Source organism: Anarrhichthys ocellatus, unplaced genomic scaffold, assembly GCF_004355925.1.
Source record: "Anarrhichthys ocellatus isolate YVR2014 unplaced genomic scaffold, GSC_Weel_1.0 scaffold15, whole genome shotgun sequence".
NCBI classification, from domain to species: domain Eukaryota; kingdom Metazoa; phylum Chordata; class Actinopteri; order Perciformes; family Anarhichadidae; genus Anarrhichthys; species Anarrhichthys ocellatus.
Window position 1 is genome coordinate 457355 of NW_022280045.1, and position 12902 is coordinate 470256.

Sequence of the window (12902 nt, forward strand, 5' to 3'; positions counted from 1 at the left end):
TCCGCTCAAAGCACCGCCACCCCTGCAGAGCCCCCTCGTGCGTCTGTAGACCCGTAAGTCTTGTTTACAATCCAAAGAACTGTCATATTGATCCAGTTGCTTCAGTATATTTGCTTTACTTTGCATGACTCAGGCGTTGGAGAGGTGAATGCCACCATGTGACAAACAAAAAACCGTGGTTGCACTTTTGGAACAGGCAGGAGGCCAACATCAATGACGGTCAGATCGACGAAGTCACAGTGAGAGACTCATTGCTAGAGAGTTGTGGTGTCGGTCAAAGAAAGGTGCACCGTATTTATGAACCGTAAAGCTGCACGGGTCAGTCCTCACAAACCTGGACGAAATAATCTTTCCAAACTTGTCATATTGGTTTTCTACCTAGTTCAGCTCCGGTAACAAGCAAACCGCCAAACCAATATCTAATCTCTCATGTGAGCGATTTGCTCAAAGTCTGACCTGGGCAAAAGTAAATGGTACTCTTCTCATTGGGCTTATGCAGGGTAAAGATAACTGACAGAAGCTCCACCTCTCATGGTCATTGTAGGTATTTAGTTACTTCAGTGGAATTTCAGGAGACTTGTGGTTCGGGTTGTTTCCACTAGTAGAGCATTCAGTCGAGCTCATGACAGCTGTGATGTAACCAGCATAGTGATGGCAACCATGCTGTTTGTTTGTTACTGCGAGCTACCTGATATACAGTGCAGACCTACCTGCACTATTTAGTACATCTCTCTCACACTCACATGCAATGAAAAACACAGCTTATTCTTTTACAATCTCTTTATTTTTCTCACAGTGCCAGTGTTGTTTTGGATATTGAACGTCATGTGACCAGCCTGAGCTCTTTCCGATACTCTTTGTGGTCACTACGAATGCACTGCAACCCAGAGAGTTACAACCTATGTAGCGTAGAATTGCACTAGCGGCAGTTATTTACCAACGGAGGGTTTACTTTTATTTCCTTGTTGACTCTTTATGGGCTCCACAATAAATGATTTGATTATTTACCGAAAAGCAGGTACGGTTTCAGTTTTGCAAATGTGATTAAAATAGGATGCATGCATTTAGGATATCAACCCTAATGTTCCTGCCAGCATTTGAATGAGAGGTTTAATAAAACAGCGTAGTTTAAAACCACCGATTAATGTTTAAAATGCAAACATCTTCCTAGACACTAACCCGGTTGTGTGCTACTGCTTTACACACACCATTAAAAGATAAATACTTTGGGCAAAAAATAAAAATAAAGCTTAATGTACAGGAAACAGTTTATACATGCCATAGTCCTCATAGTATGGGAATACTCGAGCCACCTGACCCAGGACATGAGTTTATTTGCTCTCAGTACATTGGACTATCCTGAATGCTACCAGGGTTTTATCGTGCATGTAAACACATTCAGTTTAAACACGTTAAATTAGCTATAAACACATGCAACAAAGTCAACGAGCTTTGAGCAAAATACGTCTCCTCGTTCCACACACTCCGTTGGTGGTGTTGTTAGTCACAGACTACGTCTCCTCACACACGGTAGCTCAGCATCTTCATCATGGCAACAAACAGCACGATCACGACGCTCGGCTGACTGCCAGCCCCGGGCATCTTGCATGAGTCGAGCAAAGCCATGTCTAAAGTGGTGCATTCTGCTCATTGTGCTCTTGTTTTAGAGTCAGCAAGTCGTGCAAACTGCCCCGATCAGGACAACACACCTATGAGTTCCTCCTCATCGTTGTCCCCAACCCCGTCGGTGGGACTGTTACAGGTGGCCATGAGGCCCAGGCTCAGCTCCGCCAGCTCTTCACAGCTCATGTCAGTCGTCACCATGATCTTAGTCTCCAGGCGGTTACATAGAGTCCTGTAGGAGGGCAACGGGTATCCCAGATCCCTCAAGTACTCGTAGCCTTTTGTGCCAACTTCGCAGCGGATCTTTCGGGCCTTCAGGATGGTCTCCGGAGACCAGACGGCGCGCCGGGAGCGCTTGGTGAGGGTCAGGGCGCGAATCTGGTCCTCGTACAGAAAGTTCTGGAGACCCTTCTCGATCCGGTCGTGCCGGAACAGGCGCTTCTTCATCTCCTCTGCCTGACAGAGAAGAAAAGAGTTTACTACGGCTCTTTCAACAGATACAAGACATGAATACGTTGAAAGAGAGACCAGCAGCCAACCTACCTCCATCTGTAGCCTCGCAGTGTGCTGCATCTCCTGCTCCAACTGTTTCTTCAGGAGGTGACACTGTGTGCAGGGCTGCTGGTCCTCTGCAGTCCTGTCTGCATCCTCCTCCTCCAGGCCGGGCAGAGGGGTGCGTCTGGCATAGCCATGGTCCCCGAAGTTCAGCTCCTTCTCCACTATAAACACAGAGCAAAGTCCAACTAGTGTTGTATTTCCTGTTGTTTTAACATTGCCATCCCTTTTCATTGGAAATGTACCTGGTTCGGGTTTCATGGGCAGCAGGATGTATGGAATAGTGACTGCTGGGTAAGGAGCATCTCCAATAGTGAACAGAGTGGGAATGGCATTGGGCTTCAGCTTCTTTCCCCCAGCTGGGGACCTCGCTATCTCCTCAAACTGGCTCTGCTGAAAATGGTCCTTGAGGAAACAAGACAGGAAAACACATACATTTCATCCAACCAATGATACACACACACACACACACACACACAAGATCATGCATACAGTTCAGATGCAGCAGAAGGAAAGCAATCAACTGAGCCCAGAAGATAATTCATCATTATAAATAAATTCATATCCAATTTAACTTTGGGTCTTAGTTTGAACTGATGCATTGTCTCTATAACAGCGCTTTAATAAAGTAGTGCTAGGTCACAAACATGTCGATCTGTGTAAACTTAGCTAACGCTACCTGACAGAGTCTGGAGTGAGGAGTTGGCTCAAAGTCACGTCGACAGTTCACCACCCATTTCTTCTTGCGGACAGGGTCTTTGGGGAATCTAAACAGCTGTTTCCCTATGCTGGTTGAATTGGAGCAGTTTGGGGCGGAGCAGCCACCCATCGCGGAGGTTAAAACAAGCAGCAAAGGTAAATTCAGCAAAAGTCAGGATAGCTTGGCTGGCAATGCAGCTCAGCTCGGGTTTTTGATCATTAACGTTACTTTTAGCTAACTAACGTCACATACGCAGTGTAAAAAAAGCTACATTAGCATTAAGTGTTATCTCGTGGAAACCAGAGCGGCGTCCTGAATACTTGTACATCGTATTTTATGGATACAATTTAAAATACTTTATCGAAGATATAATGTTTCTGACTTTGTTTGAGCCAAAATGGCGCACTTCGCCTCGACAGTTAGGTTTAGTGACGTAAGTGTTTATGTGCGTCTATCGTCAACGCCTGCTTGACATTTTTTATTGAAAAGCTGAAAGTCAAACGGAGAAGTACAATTTAAATGGAAAAATAAACAAGTCACGATGAAAATATATATTCATTAATTATGAAAATTGTGTGTGTACAATTGGTGGCAAATAGGTTTTATTTGTTCTCAGGCAAAAGTCCAACTACTATGTTTTTTGTTATCACAGGACCCCGAGAAGCACGTTGAAATGTTTACGATGGAGCGCCGTTAGCTGTCGACCCGATAAAGTGTTAATGACTTAATAACTGCTGAAGTAATTACTGAATGTATTCATAAAATACAACAAGTAAGCAATAAGAAACAACGCTGTATATAGCAGCCGGTAATGGAAACTTTTGCAAGGTATTAAATTAAGCTAGCTAGTATTCCAGGAAGAACGTCGGTAACGCTGATTGCAGAAAACGTTTTAGGCGCGAATAAGCCGTTTGCACTCATCAAGCTAAGTTGAGACAAACATGGTGTCTTCACTGGTCGTTCCCGTTATTGATGTCCAGAATGATAACTTCAACGAGCTTTGGCCTGCTATGGTACTGGCCATTAAAACGGCTTCCTTCATTGCACTGGACACGGTAAGTGCAAGTGTCTGTCTCTGTCCGTCCAGCGTGCAACCTGAGTAAAATGAGACCCTTTAAGTACGTGGAATGATAGTTGTAATAGCCATGGTTTGCCCCCTCTTATTTAGAAGAAAGACACGAACGTTACACAGAAGCAAAACTATAATGCATAATATAACTGATTCACCAGACTGACCACAATGTTGTAATAACCTTTCTCTCACCAAAATAGAATGTCTCAATACAATTTATAAAACCATTAAATAACACAACTGTCAGCCTGGTGGAAAGTCACTTATTTCACTAAGTTAACCCTTAACATATAGCATCATCACATGCATCATTGTCTTACAGTCTGCATGTTTTGTTTTTTTTCGATGTAACTTGGCTCTTTGTGTTGTCACGTGATTTCATCAATGTAAAAAAATCAAAGTATCAATTGTTCCCTGTGTGCTTTTGTAGGAGCTGAGTGGTCTTGGGAACAGGAAGTCTTTGCTGGCTGAGTGAGTAAACTTATCAGTCAATCTCTCTGCGCTTCTTCCTTTCTTCCTGAGTCGCACTCACCTGAAAGAGCATCAGCAGCTCGTTGCGCAAGCAGCCATGGAATGCAAAATAATTCGCTTTGGAGTCATTTTGGAGCCGTGACTTTGTAGTGTTTGGTTGGCACCTGACCCTCGCTGTCCTGTTTCAGATCTATAGAGGACAGATACAAAGCCATATGCCTTGCAGCTCGCACTCGCTCCATCCTCTCCCTGGGAATCGCCTGTTACAAGAAACTGGACGACAAGGTACGATAAGATGAAGCTTTCTCTAAAAAATATATTTTTATATTCATCTGATGAGCTTGTTGCGACCTATGATCCGTCTGCTACACCATCATCGCATGTCATCATGTCATACATCTTCAGATCAGAGAAAATGCCACTGCACACATCTGTGATGTTTTATCTTCTGCCTCTTCCTTCCCCCAGGCTGCAGACACATACCTGGTCCAGGTGTATAACCTCACCCTGCTGTGTTCAGAGGAGTACGTCATCGAGCCCCAGTCAGTCCAGTTCCTGGTCCAGCATGGGTTTGACTTTAACAAGCAGTACGCCAGTGGGATCCCTTACCTCAAGGGCAACAGTAAGGTGAGGATACTGACATGCTGTTCTTTGTTGTCCTGCGTGTTCCACCGTATTAAACGGGTAGGTCAAATCAAGCCGTCTGATTGGTTCATACCACTGCTATGATGTCTAAAGCTCAGTTTATACTCGCCGTAGTGAAGCCACGTGCCAGAAAATGGCAGAATCAGAGCCTGCGCGTCGTGCACGAAGGCTCTGCAAGTGGTCGCCGCGCGATCACATGACTGTCACAAATAGTTCACTGATAAAAGCACTGCTTACATGTCTGGGCACTATGCAATGAAGGCCAATTCGTTTTTAGATACTTTAGAAACATGGAGTCGATGAATATGAGATACAAGATTACAGATAATTACAACCCCTCTTCCTTGTGGAGGTCGGTTTATGTCTTTTTGCTGGTTACACTCTTTGTCTTTTTTATTCTTCACAGTCCCTTTTGTTGTTGAGTATGAAGGCTTGCGCACTGTCTGTAGAGGCTTAAAGTCCTTGGCATTTTTGAGCAGGTTGCAGACGCAAAGTAACAAAGTAGGCTGCTAAAAGCCGCTACAATAGGGAAACATTTAAGGTTAACTCATATGGAGGAGTGGATCGAGAAATGCTCATCTCCAGAAGAAAACAACATGAAGCACAATATAAAGGTTCCACAATGTTTCCCAGAATATGCAAGCAAGCAGGAGCGCTGCTGATAGACACCAGTCAGTGGCCACAAGTGTGAAACCTCTTTCCAGAGCTATTGGCAACCGGAGAAAGTGGAGCAACGTCCTCCTTTCCACGCTGAGCAACACACCAATACCTAACAAATACAGGCAAGCCGAGTACAAGCAGTTATCAAAGTCATTGACGCTAAATAGTTTTTCAGTGGTTGCACAATAAATGGCATCATACAAAGCCAACTACTGAAATCAATGCAACACGAGCCTGTGATGGAAACCATATGTTTTAGCTGCTGGTGTACGTTCCTTAGCACCTGCCGAGACGCGCGTAGACAGAACTGGACCCTGCAAGAGGTAACTGCTCTTCCTCAGACGATGTTTTTCTCTCTCCACCTTCTTTGTCAGGGAGCATCAGACGAGCGGGGCGTCCACATCCGGGCCTTATTCACTGAACTGCTGCGTGCCAGGAAGCCCCTGGTGTTGCACAACGGCCTCATCGACATGGCCTTCCTTTACCAGGTACCACCAACTTATTGTGTTGGCTGATCACTTTCATTCCTTTTCTCTTCTAACGACGGTATACATAAAAATGGTCTGTCAAGCGTAACTACCTTCAACATTGATATTGGCTGTTGAACCTCTTTCACAGCACGCTGCTCTCATTAAATGGCTGTGTGTTCTTTTTTTAATGCAATGTCTCTTTCTGCCAGAGTTTTTATTTATCTCTGCCCGATCGCTTGGCCATCTTCACAGCCGACCTGTCTGAGATGTTTCCTGCTGGCATCTACGACACCAAATACGTCACTGAGTTCGAGCTCCGGCTCACTGCCTCCTATCTGGAATATGCCTACAAGAAGTGGTGAGTACTGGTTTGTAGTGTTGAGACCTTAGAGCACGTGTGTGTGGTGTGTGTGTGTGTGTGGTGTGTGTGGTGTGTGTGTGTGTGTGTGTGTGTGTGTGTGTGTGTGTGTGTGTGTGTGTGTGTGTGTGTGTGTGTGTGTGTGTGTGTGTACAGTACAGGTGCATCTCAATGAATTAGAATATCATCGAAATGTTAATTTATTTCAGTAATTCAATTCAAAAAGTGAAACTCGTATATTATATAGATTCATTACACACAGGGTGATATATTTCAAGCGTTAATTTCTTTGAATTTTGATGATTATGGCTTACAGCTAATGAAAACAAAACAAATAATGCCTTCATGGTTTTTGGATACTGCCATCAACCCTTTTACATTTCAACATTTTCCTTAGATTATTATAATATATATTTGTTACTGTTTTCATGTATGTGAATGAATCGTTTGTGTATTTGTTCAGAACTTCCCTGGACTGACAAATGACGTGTTTTGAATTGAATTACATTGAGCTGTGACTCCGTCAACCACAATGCAGAACAAGTCCCAATGTAAGAGAATGAAGGGAGGAGCAGAACAGAATGGCGTTTGTTATTTTCTACATCAGGACAACTCGTGCTAATATTGTGACTGTAAGAAGGTGCGTGTCCTTCTCTCTCCCTCATATTGTCTCCTCTTCCTTCCAGTAAGCTGGACAACAGTCGCATTGTGACCTCTGGAAGGGCCGAGCCTCACGTCCATGTAGAGTTCTGTCAGTATGCCGGTCACATGTCCAGCTACGTGGACTACAGAGTGTGTCCAGCTGTGGCCTCTGCTGAGGGACAGACTGACATCTGCCAGCGCTTCTCTGTGAGTTTCAACTCTTTACTTGACTTTAGTTTTACTGGCATTCGAAAGGCGAAGTGAAATCAATCCCCTTTGGCTTCCTGCGTCCTTCTGTGTCAAATAGACGGTCTGTCTCTGATGTTTTTTTATTAAATACCCTGTTTGTCTGACAGGCGTTTGGCTGGTGTCCAAAGGGCGCCCAGTGTCCGTCGTCCCATGACACCGACCTGATCATCCTCCAGGACGAGAAAGGCACGGGGGAAAGGAGGAAAAGGAGGAAGCGACCAAGAGACAAGAAGAGAGGTAGAGGCGAGGCAGGGGACGGCCCCTCCATCTTTGATGGCGCCCCTGAGAACAAAATGCCCCACATGGAGTCGGACCCCGAAGAAACACCAGCTGAGCCGTGCCCAGAAACAGAGCCTCTAGTGGCCGGTGACGGAAACAACCCGCAGAATGAAGGAGTGGACATGAAAAAAGACGGCGAGGGGAACGGAGTGTCCGAAGACAACCCCGACTGCAGGAACCCTGCAGCAACGGCCACGACTGATCACGACTCAAACACAAAAACCAACACAAATGAGAGCCGAGAGGAAGACGGAGGGACAGAAATGCTTACCGACCACCCATCTCAGACCGACGCTCCGAAGACCAAGGCCGACCCGGGGACGCACCGGGCCGGGTTCGATGCCTTCATGACGGGATACATTTTTGCCCACTCATGCACCCGGATCAAGAAGGAAGGAGTGGGAGCTGTAGAGAAGGAGCAGCAGGAGGAGAAAATGGAGGAGGAGGAGGAGAAGAAGAAGGAGGAGAAGTCGTGGCTTCCTTCGTGTCTCAATAAGGTCTACCTCAGCGGCAAGGAAGCTCCTCTCAACGTGGTTAAAAGCACCTTCGCCAGGTCGTCCAAGGCCCACATGCAGAAGATGAAGACGGTATGGGAGGCTGGAGTGTAGTGTGCACACTTGCACACAGCATTATAGTGTACACATTTCTATGGCTCAATGGATGGCAATGTCTGTCCACCACTTTGGTTTAGACAGAAATATCTCAACAACTATCCAATGGATTGTTTCTACATTCATGATCACCAGAGGATGAATCCTATTGACTATTTCCCTGTATCACCGTGAGGTTGACATTCTTTGTTTTTTAGCAAAATAAATTGACAATTATTGGATAGATTAGAAACCCATCTCATCATCACATGCTTAAAGAGCCACCAGAATGGCTGTTTTATGATTTCTGTTGACTTTTTAACAATATCAGGGACAATAGTCAGTTTATGTTAATGGTGATAACTTTTGCTACGACAATGTACACAATCCAGGGAGATGAAATTACCTTTTTCCTTTTTTTAATCCAGTTTTTTGTGCTGCAAATTGTTTATATTTCTTTAGCAGTAGATTTGTTACCTGCTACTTATACTTCACATACTCGCAATGCAGAGGCATCATTTTTATTTTCTCTGCAAGAATTTGTAAGACAACTCAGCCAAAGTGAGATGATGATTGATCCCATATTTCAGATTTTGTAAAAATACACTAATGTTCTTTAACAATGATTCTTTTGTCTTTATTTCATCTTCTGGCTTTATCTGGAGGGATGATCAGAACAACATGTCCACACCTAGATAACCAGTAACACAGTACGGTACTGACAGCAAATAATGCTTTGGAATCGCTATGACGGCTGTTTCTGTTAGTTCTAGTTAATAAATCAGGAGTAGAGCACTAACAGTACCACAGAACTCACACAGTAACAGTGGTGCTGTATACAGCGCCTTGCAGAAGCATTCTGACTGTGGTAACTCATTACACTCATTAGCAGCTTCATGCAGACTGGAGTCAATAGAAAGAAAACAAAGTGAAGAAGTACACTCAGCATCAAAGTGTACAGACACCTTATCATACTCAGTTATTCACTTTGTGTTTCCTCTTTAACTTTCACCTGAACTTGAGGATACTTTTCATCCACATTTTAATTATTAATATTTACTAAACATGAGACTATGAGATTTACATGTTAATTTATATTGGGATACAATTTACTAACACAACCTGATCTTAGACTTGTTTAAGTCAGCATTTCCACTGCAGGTGAACAACACACTTATCAATACAATAAGTATTTTATTTCATATAGAGTTTTATGGAACATAAACATGGTCCATTTATAATTCAAATTAAAGACAAGACTCAGCATACATTGTCTCATATTTTTCCCAAACGTTGCCGCTCAACAAGACTAGTTTTGGGGAATATGATGCAGAATTTGACCAATTTGACCGACATAACACTGTAGTGCTGAAGGGGGCAGTATTGCGACATTAGCTGGATGCTAACTGCTGTTCAACAACACAAAGAAGAAGCACTTGTGTAGTGACAGTCCACCGACCTGGCTGTCTGCAGTGTGTTACATGTCACTAGCTGGCATTGCTAATGTAAGCGCTCTGTAGCGTTCCCCATCATCCTCTTTTACAACAACCAAATGAACCCAACGTCAACGTCAGACACACACAGGTGATACTCTCGCGTGCAGCAATGGCAGACGATGAAATAGACTACAACATCGTGTTTCCAGATGCGGGCACATCGGGTGAGCATCATTTCATTGTGCTGTATACGCTCATGCCTCCGTTAGCCTAGCGTACATGCTAACGCTTATCTCAACAAGGGAGCCATGCCCACCGTTAGCTTAGCTCGCTAGCTGCGTTTAGCTCAGCTTAGCTGGCACGCAGTTTCACCGTGTGTCTTGTTTTCAGAGAGACACTGGCAGGGGACAAAGGAGCCGGTTGTGATTCTGTTGGGCTGGGCTGGCTGCAGAGACAAACACCTCTCCAAATACAGCTCCATCTACAACGAACAGGTGAAAACTCATTTAAAAAAAGAAAAGAAAGATAATACCCCAAGACATTCTGCCTATTGCTTTGTCTGTTTAACAGCAACTCCTCTACATTTTTTTATTTCTTTATTTTCCCCACTTTCAGGGATGCGTCACCATCCGCTACACGGCCCCCCCTGAAGACGGTCTTCATCTCTGAGTCCTTTGGCTACAAGGAGCTGAGCGGTACGGCCCTGAAGCTGCTGGAGATCCTGTATGACTACGAGGTGGAGAACAGTCCTGTTTTCTTTCACATATTCAGCAATGGCGGCTTCATGCTGTACCGTTACATTATAGAGTGTCTGCACAGCGACAAACAGTTCAGTTCCCTGTGTGTGATCGGGGCCTTGGTGGACAGTGCCCCGGGTAGCGGGAATGTTCGCGGGGCCCTGCGAGCACTGACGGCCACCCTGGGCCCCAAAATAACCCCCGTTTTGCGGTACGTCCTCTTGGCCCTTTTCGCGGTGACTGTCTTCCTGCTGCGAGTCGTGCTGTACCCTCTGACCAAGTACATCCACAAGAATCACTACGACGCGGTGCAGGAGAGGCCGCCCGCCTGGCCTCACTTCTACCTGTACTCCAGAGACGACCAGGTGATCAGGCACAGGGACATCGAGCTCTTCGTGGAGGCCGTGAAGCAGAAGGGCGCCCCGACGGACAGCTTCGATTTCGTCTCCAGTCCCCACGTCGGCCACTTCCGGGATTTTCCCGAGCAGTATGCCCTCAAGTGCCGCGATTTCCTGGTTGCCTGCATGAAGGACATGGAAGGGGCCGAGACAAAGAAGAGACAGATGGTCCAGAATCAGTGAAAACCCCGGGAGAGAAGCTCACTAGATTTAGCTGACCGCTTGTTAATCAGTCTTGTTAAGAAAAAATGGACCACTTCTCAGTTGTCTGGAGGGGAAAACAGCCAAAAATGTTAGCGGGACGGCTAGAATTTGAGCTGAACTGCTACAAGATCTTGGTGACTTATTCCCATTCCAGTGCGCATCATGTGAAGGTTCCACAGATGTGGTCTAGGTGTCCCGAGCCTAATCCAAGTCCGGACAACCAACCACACGTGTGTGTGTGTGTGTGTTTGTGTGGCACAAAGGCCCAACCCTGCCTGCTGCGATGTGTTTGCGTCATACACCATATGTAAAAAATAACGATACAAACGGTTGCTATATACACTGGAAAGATAACATCCTTTAGGATCATTTAAATGGTGTTTAATATTGCTGTGAAATGTGATGCATTGTACATTAGTGGTAGTGACTCTAAAGCTGAGGCTGGGTATTGGAGATTTTCTATTTATACAATTTACAATGTATTTATGATTTTAAACCTCGCAATTTGATATTCAAATTTAATCACAATGGCGCTTACATGAAGACAACTGTCAAAAAGTCATACTTTAAAAACAAAAATTATAATACAAATTTTTGCACAGCAAATGCGTTTTTTTTTGTTTTGTTGGTCTAGGAACTGTAGAATACCCATCAGTCCTAATATCCTAATATGTGGTATGCTTGATTTAGTTGAAGTAAAAGGTAATTGACGATGAATGTATGTGTCCAGCACAACTATTGTTCTTTGTAGCTGATGTGCCTTTAATAAATTTGAATGCTCGTAGAAAACCTTTGTCGGCTTTCTTATTTCCGATGATCCCAAATAATTTGGATTTGCCACATAAATAATTTCCAACAGGTTTGGCTGTCAGTTTGTTTGAAGTTCCTGGAAAATCCAGAAGTTTGAGACTCCAGAAGCAGTCTGAAAACAGCCCTAGTGTATTATATAACACACTGCTTTCATAAAGTGTGTAATGTTGGGGAAAGGGTCAGGATCACTGCCAGTCATTACTCCTGGTGTATTATAAACCACTGAACTAACATCGCCTTTGTTACTGGGAAAAAACAGCAACGTTCCTGAGTGACTTTGAGCTTTTGTTCATCTGTCGTGTTTCTGTCATAAACGAGACTCTGCTCTAGTGCAGGTTTCTTTGGTACCTTTTCAGTAGGGTCATGGAAGTTCAGTGGCAGAAGTTGTTTCCCAAATTCATTTAGAAAAGCATCTCGCTCTCTAAACAACGGGTCAGTGAGTCAGCTGAGTGATCGTGAATCTCTGAAAGATGGCTTCCAAACAAAGCGGAATGATGCAGTTAACACGCTGATACGGGTCTGTTTGAATCATTCGTGACAGTCAGAGACATTTGTAAAGACATTTTGCAATTTCAAAACATGGTTTCGCCTTTTGTTGTCCAGTTCTTACAATTTGCTGTGATGAGCACCGTGGATGAGTACACAATGTACTGTGGACCTGGATTATTTCCATGCTTTTCTCCACAAAAATGCAGCGATACAACAAGTAATATAAGCTGATATTTTAATTTAAACATTCCAAGTGAAAGTTAGTGAGTCCAGCTGTTATTGTTGATTTACAGGGTGGACAGGCTGGAGTACAAACTAAGGCCGGAAGCATTTCTAATATTGCTGTTTTATTTGAACTTCAGTCGACCTCTCGACCGTGTCCCTTTACCGATGACCGGAAGGACCCAGAGGCAGTTCAACCCCCCCCCCACACACACACACACACTATCATCATGAGACATTACTGTTTGAAGAGCGTGGCTCTGAATCGGTCCGGCAGGGACGCTTATATCGA

The 12902-nt window shown here is 44.4% G+C and overlaps 3 protein-coding genes across 3 annotated transcripts; 2 read left to right on the plus strand and 1 right to left on the minus strand.

Annotated features, from left to right (window-relative positions):
* Positions 1-506: 506 nt before the first annotated feature.
* LOC116387909 (THAP domain-containing protein 1 B) lies at positions 507-3302 on the minus strand. The gene is made up of 4 exons (XM_031855366.1): positions 2858-3302; positions 2424-2583; positions 2167-2342; positions 507-2079 (listed from the first exon to the last, which is right to left on the minus strand). The coding sequence occupies exons 1-4, from the start codon at positions 3005-3007 to the stop codon at positions 1696-1698; spliced, it is 870 nt and encodes a 289-aa protein (XP_031711226.1). The 5' UTR covers positions 3008-3302; the 3' UTR covers positions 507-1695.
* Positions 3042-8934, plus strand: toe1 (target of EGR1, exonuclease). The gene is made up of 8 exons (XM_031855365.1): positions 3042-3933; positions 4381-4421; positions 4610-4706; positions 4890-5048; positions 6101-6214; positions 6406-6554; positions 7241-7403; positions 7553-8934. The coding sequence occupies exons 1-8, from the start codon at positions 3820-3822 to the stop codon at positions 8330-8332; spliced, it is 1617 nt and encodes a 538-aa protein (XP_031711225.1). The 5' UTR covers positions 3042-3819; the 3' UTR covers positions 8333-8934.
* An 800-nt stretch (positions 8935-9734) lies between these two features.
* tmem53 (transmembrane protein 53) lies at positions 9735-11878 on the plus strand. Its single transcript, XM_031855099.1, is given in 4 exon segments — positions 9735-9974; positions 10141-10244; positions 10366-10392; positions 10394-11878. Coding segments are annotated over 4 exon segments (861 nt in total). The 5' UTR covers positions 9735-9919; the 3' UTR covers positions 11069-11878.
* Positions 11879-12902: the final 1024 nt, after the last annotated feature.